Source organism: Chanos chanos, chromosome 10 (genome assembly GCF_902362185.1).
Source record: "Chanos chanos chromosome 10, fChaCha1.1, whole genome shotgun sequence".
Lineage (NCBI taxonomy): Eukaryota > Metazoa > Chordata > Actinopteri > Gonorynchiformes > Chanidae > Chanos > Chanos chanos.
The window spans coordinates 9,614,416-9,626,233 of record NC_044504.1 but is presented as its reverse complement, the minus strand read 5'-3'; the positions used below and the strand labels follow the sequence as shown (position 1 = coordinate 9,626,233).

General features: G+C 42.5%; 1 protein-coding gene across 1 annotated transcript in view; it reads right to left on the bottom strand.

Annotated features, from left to right (window-relative positions):
• Nucleotides 1-931: 931 nt before the first annotated feature.
• dip2a (disco-interacting protein 2 homolog A) overlaps nt 932-11,818 on the bottom strand; it is a 77,108-nt gene continuing 66,221 nt past the window's right edge. The window contains exons 19-39 of the mRNA XM_030785803.1: nt 11,340-11,476; nt 10,891-10,971; nt 10,621-10,748; nt 10,287-10,401; nt 9,662-9,863; nt 9,102-9,211; nt 8,807-8,887; nt 8,423-8,546; nt 8,148-8,269; nt 7,919-8,030; nt 7,480-7,589; nt 6,873-7,003; nt 5,331-5,499; nt 4,964-5,134; nt 4,371-4,400; nt 2,761-2,822; nt 2,546-2,603; nt 2,361-2,435; nt 1,952-2,126; nt 1,529-1,652; nt 932-1,266 (exon numbers count right to left, since the gene is read on the bottom strand). Of these exons, the coding sequence (XP_030641663.1) occupies nt 1,014-1,266; nt 1,529-1,652; nt 1,952-2,126; nt 2,361-2,435; nt 2,546-2,603; nt 2,761-2,822; nt 4,371-4,400; nt 4,964-5,134; nt 5,331-5,499; nt 6,873-7,003; nt 7,480-7,589; nt 7,919-8,030; nt 8,148-8,269; nt 8,423-8,546; nt 8,807-8,887; nt 9,102-9,211; nt 9,662-9,863; nt 10,287-10,401; nt 10,621-10,748; nt 10,891-10,971; nt 11,340-11,476 (2,570 nt within the window). The 3' untranslated portion in view covers nt 932-1,013. The remainder of the gene's footprint in view (nt 1,267-1,528; nt 1,653-1,951; nt 2,127-2,360; nt 2,436-2,545; nt 2,604-2,760; nt 2,823-4,370; nt 4,401-4,963; nt 5,135-5,330; nt 5,500-6,872; nt 7,004-7,479; nt 7,590-7,918; nt 8,031-8,147; nt 8,270-8,422; nt 8,547-8,806; nt 8,888-9,101; nt 9,212-9,661; nt 9,864-10,286; nt 10,402-10,620; nt 10,749-10,890; nt 10,972-11,339; nt 11,477-11,818) is intronic.

The following is an 11,818-nucleotide window of genomic DNA, read 5'->3' as shown; positions in this document are numbered from 1 at the left end:
CATATTCCCCACACAATGCTTATCTATGCATCACAACCTCTCACCCAGCTCACCTCCACAATGTGCCAGCTGATAGATTAAGATATGAAATAAAAAGTAGTAGAAAGAAAAGAATCTGAACAGCCATTTGGAAATATTTAAGGCTCATTTTTGTAACATTAGATGAGGATGAATAAGCTTGTACTTGTCGTCACCCTATGGTTACACACACTTACTGCACTACTGCAGTTTTACTGTTAGCCCAAAGCAGAAGCGACTTACTGTTCTCTCCTTATTGCATTTTGGTCTTTCGATAAAATATTTGTCATTTCTTATAATGATTCCCTAGGTTTGAAATTAACTACTTAACATATGAAGAAAGCCAACCAAAGCTGCTGTGGTTCATATGTGCTGGGAGACTTGATAGCTTTAAGACAGTCGAAGGAGATGTTATAATATGAAATGCATTTTTAACCTCCACACAAATTCAGTACAAATTAACACACTCCATAACAATTCCCAACTGAAGTCCAATTCCATATGGAATCCCACATTCTTAGAAAAACAGGCATTCCTCTCTCCTTCGGTGCCCTTTGTGTGGCATCTTCCTCATTTTGTTGCACTGGATTAAAATTAGAGCCAGCACAAAGGGGTTGGGGGGGTGGATGGATATTGGTTCAGTTTGTTCTATGGCATGTGACCTGAATGACAAACTCTAAACAAACAAACAAAAAAGCCCATTTAACTAATGCTCAAATAACAGGAGTAAACAGACAGAACAACAGGGTCACCTCCTTTAACACAAAGGAAATGCAGTCTCGGGTTCAAGGCATTTTAATGGCTTGTTATACAAAAATAATAAACACACTGCATAGCTCCATCGTGAACCATCCATTATTGGCTGTGGGGGAAAAAAACATGAGGGAGAGAGAGCAATGCTGATTGTCCTCTTCTCATCTCTCTTGGTCTCTCTCCAATTCACTGGCACACTGTGCAAATGTTCAGCATCTGCAGACGACGCCTTGGCGCCATTCTCACATGTTATAAGCCACATATATAGGGTCCAGCTGGTCGGCCAAGAAGCCGTCTCGTAGGTGCATACGTTGCTTCTCTCCTCTGGAGTTAATGGGAATGACGCCGGGGTCCACTACCACCACAACGCCCACAATCAGGTAATGCTCCTCCAAAACCACGTTGGTCACCAAGGCCACGAGATCCAGGGCCTCCTGTTCCAGCCCTTCCAGTTCCACCACCACCACTAACAGATTGGTCCACGTGAACACCGCACTGAGGCCAGGACCAAGTATGCAGGGAAAGACAGAGTGATAAAAACAGATTTTTAGGAAAAAAACAGAACTGTGGTGCACGACAATTGGTCATATGTAGGTGCATCTGTAAAACATAAATTCTAGCATGACTCAAATATGTATAACAATGAAAGTGAGAATTCATTTAAAATTCTTTTAAGATTTTTTTTTTTAGTAAAATGTAACATGAAACCAGGATGTAGTGACTTCAAGTTTAGTTGGAAATCTGATTAGTTTCTCACCACTCTGCAATGCTCTTGTGAGATCGGATCACAGATGTTTCAATGTCGATGGGGTGATAACGCATTCCTCTCAGCTCTAGAGTTTCATCAAGAGATCCAACCACATACAATGCATCATGACGCTCTAAGAGACAAATGCAAACAGAACAAACACAACCGGTGCAACAGCATGAGTGCAAATTTCAGGTTCAGGCGAATTTCCACTGGACTGATGACATCTATCTATTTTTATAGACGTTAATACATACAAACTAAAAAAGAAAAAGACGTCTACAGGGCAAACTGTTTTGGCATATTTGGTGTCAACTAGCATATGACACCAATAAAAACCAAACAAGCTGCTAAAATCTCTCAGAGACAAGAATATCTAGAATTTTGGTGTGTCTTTTGGAAGAAGAGTTTGATTCATGGTCTCATGCTAACCTCCACTGGCATCTGTGAGCTCGGTACGGCGAAGGAAGCCCAAGTACCCAGTGCGTGCCCACACTGTCTGTGTATCACCAAAGCTCAGCTTGGTGCTGAAGTGGTCTGCATGTAGCGCCTCCTCCCCATAAACGGTGTAATATCCTGTAGCATTGTGGGGGCTACTGACCCAGATCTGTAAACAAACCACATTAAGTCATGTCAGGTAAACATCTAACACAGGGCAGTTCTTATAGTACCAATGCAATCAATATAAACTGGCAGAGTGAGAAAGAAACAGCCAAGGCACACAAATTCATATGCTCACACACAGTCTTTCTCCCACACATAAACAGAAATGTATTGTTTCACTAAACGTTTAATAAACGTGTATGTCAACATTTTACCACTCTTAACTGACGTGACTCACCTCTCCCAGATGTGAGTCTCCCAGTGGTCCTTTAGTCTCTGTGTTGGCAATGATCACCTTCACCCCTGGAAGGATCTGATTGGTAAAAACAGCACATGAACCCACAGTCAGAACAAATATTGGATAGAAAGCCATCTAGGAATGTACCAGAAGAGGGAGCAAGGAAGGTTAGCCAAGTCTCTTACCTTCCCAGATTCCATTAGTGGTAGACTATGAGGAGAGCCTCTTTCCACCAGTCGTACTCTATAACAAACAGAAAACAAAAATAATGTGTCATTTACATCTCTTTTGCATTTTTTTTTCCATTTATACCTCATGGTACACCTCCAGCAAGATGGCCCTGGTCAGTAGTTCCCTGAAATTATTATTATTTTATTTCTTTCTTAAATTTTAGAAATACCTGTCATGCCTCAGAGCTCTCATGTCCACGTAAACTGTGGTGGGGTCTGGTCCAGCTGTGCCCTGGGGAGAGAATCAAAGCATGGTCCATAAATCTGGTACTGAATGAGGAACTGGGAGGGAAATCTGACATCACTGCTGTGATAAAGCAAACTGACAGCCATCCAACAATGCTCTTTAATCTGAGATGAGAACAAGGTAATTTGAACTTTATTAGGATGTATTTCAACATTATTATGATGTATAAGACAAATAACTGTCCAATTAAGACTCTATACTGTAACCAGACTGAATGTGCTCCACAAAAAGCTTTAGAGTGTGAGGGACATTCCACTGACTTTAACTCAGTTGTTAAAGAGGATGCTTAGTGCTCAGTGAAATGTTTCCAAAACCATGCAAAAGGTCAAAGATTACCCAATGTGGTCTCAGTAGTGAAAGATAAAGCCAGATTAATCTAGACTAATATTATTCATACTATTCTCCAATTAGCCATTGGGGCTGGCACACCGTACACTGGGATAGCGGCTGGTGACACCAAATTCCACAGTGACATTGATGAAGCTCTGTCGTCCTATGTGGTAAAGCTGAATACTCTGCATACAGCTTTCAAGAACTAACAATACAGCAAGTTTAACATGCAGTGCAAAGAACATTTAGCATTTTCTGTGTTTTGTCTATAAACAATGTTTTGCCATTTCCTGCTCTGATGGCAAAGATAACTAGATATTCACAGTTTATTTACACACTCTTATGAATGAGGTCCACATAATTGGTCAGAGCATTTATCCTTCTACTATTGTCCATAAACTTTATTATCCAGGCATGATTTCTAAGTGGTCTATACAGTCCTGCATGCCAAAGCGTCTTGCATCCAGAGCAACATCATTCAAAAAACAGCCACCGCTTTGGTAAGGAGCACAAAGCCAAACTCACAGGAGACAGCGCAAGCAAAAGGGAGCACTCTTTTACAGCGAGGAACAGGGCGAATCTCCATCCCATCACAAACACAATCCATACAAAAATAAAAGCAAATGGCTGCGCAATACTGCTTTTTTTAGAGTGCACAGGGATTTTTTAGAGTGCCTTTGGTCCAGGTAGTAAGAAACATATGAAAAAGTGATACAGTAATATTTTAGACAACTGGAACTGGTCATTTTTATTCTGCTGGTAGCTGAATAATTTCTCTAGAACAAAAGTTATTGACACAGTTTCTGTGTCTGAAAGATCATAATTTTATGTCTAAGATATCAACCCATATGAATGAGTGAGACAGAGATGAGTTGTAATTGCAAATCTCTCCAGGACCTCTCCAAAAAAAAAAACACACACACACACACAAAACAGAAACTGGAACACAATCACATCTATAAAGTCACTATGTCAAAGCATAGCAGCAAAGCATCTTTAAATGCCATGCATGGAAATACACAAACACACACACAAGCATACACAAGTACACGCGTACGCTTAAAGACACACACGCAAACACACACACAAACACACCCACACACACACACAAATACACACTCACACATACACACGCGCATTCTGCAGCTCCTTCAAAAGCATACCCCTAATTGCACCATGGCCCTCTTTGTCAGCTCACAGTACCTGCTCAGCCAACTTGCCCAGCCTGTTGGGCTGATGAGGGGACACGGAGCGAAGGATGGACACACACACACGTGAACGCACGCACACACACACACACATGAACGCATGCACGCACACACACACACACACACACACACACACGCACACAAAGACACAGAGACAGGCACACATCCGAAAATTCATAAGAGGATAAAAAGCAGAGAAGAAAAACAGAATAACAAGGTGGTAGTGAAACAGGATATCGAGACAATGGCTGTCAAGATCAGAGGGAAAAGACGGTGGATCCCTCACTCATATTTACCCTCTGATTCTGAAAACATAAAGAACACACATGACCCTGTGATCAAAATGCATTGTGCTCCTTCCAGTGTGTGTTTATCATATGTAATTTTACGTGGCAAACAAACTTTACTCTTTGAATAGACAATCAACACACTATACCATAACCCTAACTTCAAAGCTATTCTCTTTGGTGACTTTTGGACAGTTACGTGAAGACATCATTACATTCCATACCAAGTGAAAAAACAAAAAGTCTGTGATGGAAAAGATAAGTAACAAAAGCTAAAATACACTTCAGCTGCGTGTCTCACCTGCAGACAAACCGCCACGTTGACCCTGCAGCCGAAGGTCGTGCTGACAGCTCGAGGAGAAAGGCCCAGGTCTTTAAAGATCTTAGAGAAGGACTGAGTAAGGGCAATGCGAGGTCTCTCCTCAGCCACCACCATGCAGGTACGCACACAGGACAAGTTCACGTTCCGTAACTATGCAGCCAATCAGCACAGAGAAGAACCATCAATTAAAATAAAACACACAATCTTACAACCATCCACAAAGGCATATTATATATGTAATATTCTACACTGCATAGTTCTGTCAATAATCCTACGCAGAAAAAAATGATAAATTTTGTGTGCATGTCAGGTGGATGTACTATAAAGCAGTATATTCGGTACTAACCCTCAGGGCCTCAGTCTGCGATCCTAAGCCTTTTGTGCACATCTCCATGACAGAGTACGAACAGAAGGTCACACGTACTTTGTACTGGCTGACTGCAGAGAGCCACAGAGACACATTGCTCTCCAGCTCCAGAGGTGGGACTAGGATAGACTGATGGCCTGAGTATACACTGCAAAACCAACACACACATTCAGTTTTCAGTGTCCAATACTTCATGACATGGCATGGACAGATATCAATGATTACGACTATATTGTAAATTATTTATACATGCAGATCATTACTTAATTACGAATACTGACACAGAATGAAGCACAGTTCCTCAGCTCCTTTACCGTTACACCACCTGACCACCCCCTCAAATTAGCTGACGGGTCGGTTTACACCTGTAATCCCTGGAATTACATCTTTAATCTAGATTAGCTATCTCAAATCACTACATAGTGGAGCTTTGACACTGACGGATACTGATTAGAGCCTGACCGATATAGGATTTTTCAGACCGATACTGATTTTGATATTTGATGTTTTAAAAATCCGATATATCGGCTGATATTATTTTTTTCTTTAGAAACACATAAAATAAACAAAGATTTCCCTAACATTTGTTATGTGTAGTTATTTAAGAGTCCTCACTAGGATAACATGACATAATGCAATTTAAAAATAAACTTGTTTTATTGTCATAAATAGTACTTGATGGAACAAAAATACAACAAAATACACTGAAGTTTTGATAAGTAATGCAGTAAACTGATACAGTGACCTAGAGTAAATGCTGCTGTTGAATGCATCTAATACTACATGACTGTCTGCAACGAGGAGTTGCGACTTCAGGATTTCACACTACACGTTTAAGAGAGATAACTAGATAACTTTGTTTGGCTACCAAGCCATGTTAGATAGTTGTTCAGCTCACGTTTATTTACGTGTCCCCTCTGGTTTAATAATTTCCCATGCACTGACTGTAACTACAGACATCCGAGTCATAGACATATTTACCACTGCTTCTTTTAGGCAAAATAAGTTAAACGCTATAGTTTAATCACCCATTAATGTTAGCGGTCTTCATGATAGGACCATTGTTTGTTTACTTGCTAGAACTGCCACAATGTTTCATAAATAAACCTACAATCAAGTTTGTCAACAGTTTAGCCTACTCAGCTACCGTGATGTTGAACGTAATTCCGATGTTTGACTGACTGTACCAGCTTTCACGTTACTGCAGCAAAAGCAGGCATGGCTGACATGAATGTCATAATATGGTTAAAGGATCCATCCTCCGTCTCCCGTCTCTTTTTTAATTGTCATTTATCATCCGTTATAAACACCGACAATTAGCTCATATCGGCCAATAATATCGCCACGCCGATTTATCAGTCAGGCTCTAATGCTGATGCTGCACATGAATCGGAAAACACAGAATTTTAGATAGGGCACTTCTTTCACGTCAAGTCTTTGCCGACCCTATTAATGATGCTGAGGCTGATGTTGGAGCCGTACTGTATGGATGCCTGTTGCAGCTGTGATGAGGATACTCACCTGCATAGGCACCAAAGAGCAAAGCCCAGGCCACAGTAGGGGTCCAGGCAGATGGCAATTTGGCGTGATGGGTACAGCTCACACTGCAGCTTAATGGAGCGACACAGGGCGCTAGTGGCAGCATGGGACATCTTCAAAAGAGACCCAATACAGCTAATTATCAAATACTGACAAATACTAACAACATAGTGCTCTGCTCAAGACCCTGAAATACAGTCTCAACCAGTTAAAAAAAAAAAAAAAAAGCAAGTGTGTCTGCAGAGTTACAAAACACATTGTGGAAAAAAAGAAACCTGTACAAGGCTACTGTTTTGCGTTTAAGGAGCTGAGACATTGTAGTGAATACGCTCTTACACTGAATTTAACTGAAGATGACTCTGGGCTTGTTCCCACTGCTGCAGTTTAAACACTGGCCTCTAATCCAGAGCGCTTTGGGCCTTTCAATAGCGGAAATAATGTAGAGCTTTTGTGTTATAATGCCGTCTACTGAAACAGGCTCTATATGTGGCCGCTATGCCTTTCTGCTCCACTGCTGTGACAGTCACATCAGTTGGACACTCTTTAACTCTGTTGTAGTCAGTTGTGTCGTAGAGTCAGACAGTTGTACCTTCACTCCTGCTAGGATGCCAGTGGTAGATACACTGAAGTCCAGGTACGCCAGCATTTCTGGAGTTGGTGGCTTGTAAAGCTGAGGTGCTTTCTTTCTTGGGAGATCATCTGTGAAACATGCAGGAAATTGTATTTTTCAGTGTATTTTTATTGGTCACCCTGATTTCTGCATGTTTTAGATTAGTACAGCACTATCACACCTGATTTAAGTCATTGAAAAATCGCCAGATATTTGACAGGTTTCATGGGGTGTGTTGACACTGAGTTAAAACAGAATCGCTGAGAAGAGTACAAGAGTGAATGAAGAAGTACTGCTTAACTGACAGGACAATTTGAAACAGGGGAATGAAGAGTGTCATAGGAAATGGACACTGCTGTAACTCACTCCAGTACTGAGGGCACTGAAGGCCTGCGTGGTAGGAGTGAGGGGTGTTTACCTGTGTCCAACACCATGGGCCATGACTTCACATCCACGGCCGCGGCTGCCTCTTTGGATTTGAGTAACTTCATTATTGCTTGAGTGGTAAGAATACACACCGACTTACTGACCTGTGTCATACACACACACACACACACACACACACACAAAGATTAAAGCTCAAATCAAGTGACAGAAATGGTAGAGATACTCTGTATGTAAGAGGTAAGAGGTGAAGTGAGTTTTACCTCAACAATCATTTTGACAGTGGGGAGGGTTGTTGCTAGGTTCTGTGGATGTGGGGGCCTGACAGTGACTGGGACGCAGCCAGCATACAGACAACCATAGAATGTGGCTATCAGATCAATACCTGCAGACAGGGAGGGTAAAATACAACAATGTGATCAATTGGTCTTGAAGGACAAGATACAAAATCACGTTGACGTGGTCCTAAATGGTCCTAAATGTCTCAGCAGATTTAAAAAGTTAGAGAAAAGCAGTTTGGTTTCACAGGTCATCTTACCAGGTGGATACACCAGTGCTACGTGGTCTCCAGTGTTAAGTCTACCCCTCTCCATCAGAGCCACTGCAACACGCTCTGCACGCTTATGTAGCTGCAAACAGGACGCTGTGCTTGCCACGGTGCCCTTAAATACACACACACACATGCACACACAGTCACAGACACGCACACAGACGTGCGTGCACACACACACAGAGAGCAGAACAACAAGGATTAAATACCACGCTAGTTCAGCCCTTCCCGACTGTCTCTTATGGAGCCAAGGCACTGCTTAACCTTTACATACACCCCAAATGAAGCTGACAACCAGGCTTCAGATGAACCCATAGCGATTTCCCACAGAGGCACACACAGGATTCAGACACACTGGGGGGGTCAATTTACCTTGGCGTTGAGCAGCAGGAAAAGTGGATGATCAGGGGTGGCCTGAGCCCTCCACTGCAACACATCCTGCATGTACAAGAACTGCAAGAGGACAACAAAGACATTCAGTCAGGGATACATAAGAAAAAATAAATAAATAAATAAATAAATAAATACATAAATAACGTAAGCATAAAGCCGTGTGATTCCCTGCCAACATCCACAGATGGATATGGAATGATATGGAATGGGTGTGTGCCTTACCTGGCTGTGTTTTCGGTGAGGGCGCGTGAGTGAAATGGGGGTGAACATATACCTTACGTGCCTGGTCATTGTCCTCCAGCTGAGCCACGTCTCTCCCACATGCCTGTGCAATCCTCTTTCCCGCCACCAGGTTTCCCACTATCATGGAGGCGGGTCCCACTTCTGAGTGACACAGCCATTGTATTAGAGAAGGATGGTAACGCAAAACAACCAGGCTAATCTCCAGTGACATACAAACAAGTACAAAATACACACACACATACACTCTCTCACACACACATACATACACTCTCACACACACACATACACTCTCTCTCTCTCACACATACACACACATACACACACACACACACACAGTATTGCCTGAGGAGTTAGAAAACAAAAATGTGTCTAGCTGGTCAAAAAATAGTGTCTAGCTGGTCAAAAACTTTAGCCTGGTCACAAAGTGGATATATTTGCATACTGATGTCAAGAGACTAACAGTGGCAATTTTTTTTTTTACAAACCTCACACAGCATATTTACTGTCTTCCTTTTTGCAAATCAATCCTCATATTTACACCGCGTTCAGGTATTTGTAATGTTTGACAGTGTAACTTGTGTCAGGACATACCTGGTTGTTTTTGCCTGGGTTTGGGCAGGTTGGTGACACAGGTGTGCGGGCACATGAGGACGTTGCAGGGGTGCAGGGCTCCCTCCAGAAAGCGCTGTTTCGTCTCCGAAATGTGGATGCCACCCAGAGGGGCCTTGGGTAGTGTGTTGGCAGGAACGAGGGCCAAGCAATACACTCCCACCTGGTGAATACTGTCAATGGCCTGGACATATCCGAAAAGAGGGTGGGGGGGGGAGGGAGAGAGAGCATTAGACTCATATCCAGTGGGCTTAGCTGTCATTGAATAATCACCTGCATAGAGTGTGACTGGTTGCTGTAGTTGTACTGCCAAGGAAGTCAGACCAACTCTTGGAGAACTTTCTTTTAGCTGACTCAGAACTGATAATATTCAGGGGCTCTTGGATACTTCTGAACTAAATCAAGAGGCTTTGCATAAGTACTTCAGGATGAGGACTGCAATCACAAATCATCCTTCACAGCTGCCATATACTAAGTATGCGTGTGTGCGTGTTCGCGTGTGCACGTGTGTGTACGTGTGTGTGTGTGTGTGTGATATTGTGTGTATGATATTGTGTGTACGCAGGTGCGTGTGTGTGTGTGTGATATTGTGTGTGTGTGAGCGTACCTGCAGAACTCGACTCATCCACTGGAAGCTGTCCTCCTCTGATGCATCCGGCCGCTGCTCTGCGACCACCACAATGCGTTCATCATGGAGCACAGACACGGAGAACACAGCAATCCTGACAGACAAAATACTCCATTTACGCTCTCACAAAATCTTCCATTTCAGCATTAACAGAGAACACAGGGGAACACAGTAATCCTGACAAACTAAATATTCTATTTTAACATTAACAGAAAGACGCGGAGAGGAGAACGCAGGTCAAAAGTTCATGACAATTCAAGTAAGGGTGTGGTCCATGCAACAGTTTTAAAAGAATGTTTTTTTCTTTGCTGACCTCCCTCTGTAAACAAACTTCATAGGCTCAACTGCTAGCGCCGTGGCAACCACATCATCTGCGTTGTGCCTCCGCCCACTAACAACCATCAGCCCATCCATTTTGCCCACAACAAACACCAGGTTGTCCTGGAGATGAGAAACAAGGTCATTTGACGACAGCGCAAACACAATCTCCCAGATAAACTTTGAATTGGTGGACAGACAACACTTGAAAATCAAACGTGCTATCATTTCTTTTCCTTCTGCTATAGAGCTACAAAGAACTCACCGGCCCAACGAAGCCCAGCAGAGATGTGCGTGTGAAAGGCTTGTCACTAATGGGAGCCCCGGACGCAGTTATTGGAATAGTCTGCAAGATAACAGAGACTACCACATCATGTCCTGTATAGAGTTTCACTAACTGTAAAGTGTAAAACTATTTCCAGCAGTATTGAGTGGTCTTGACTTCATTTCATGCACTTAATTTGTGTAGTTCTTTGTTACTGTATAACTTCATCGAGCAGCCTAGCCAACACACTTGATCTGTCTGACAAAGACTTTTGTGACTTCTGTTTTCTGTATGCGACATGTCATGTCATAAACACAAATGTTTTGGAAACTCTTCAGTAAAAACACAGCACAACCTAACTATACTGATGTAAATCAGTGTACATATGTCCACCTGCTAAATGTAGGCGATAAGTAAACAAGGCAAATGCCCAAAATGTGAACACTCACCTCAAAGATGTTCTTCGTCATCCCAGGCAGGCCGTAGTAGGCGGTGCCAGTACTGCTGGAGCTGACACAAATTTCCCCAACCTCGTCAGTCCGACACAGGTATGGCGTTCCCTCCAACCGCACCACACAGACCAGGGCTGAGAGGGGAGAGATCTCACAATCAGTGCTTCATTAACAGATCCTTATCTCCTCCAGTCCAAATCATGAAGACATGACAGATGATAGTTCAATAGTTCAGTCAATGGCCAATGGATTTATTGATTGATTGATTGATGGATTGATTGATGGATTGATTGATGGATTGATTGACTGATTGATTGACTGATTGATTGACTTAACAGTTGATCGGTCGACTGACTGACTGGTTTTAATCATGTATAAAGGCACTGTGGCTATCTCCTTTGATGTCAACAGTTGAGGAAAATGGCATAAAAACAAATTAGAAACATCTCAGAGAGCTAAAACTTCACCTTTTAACT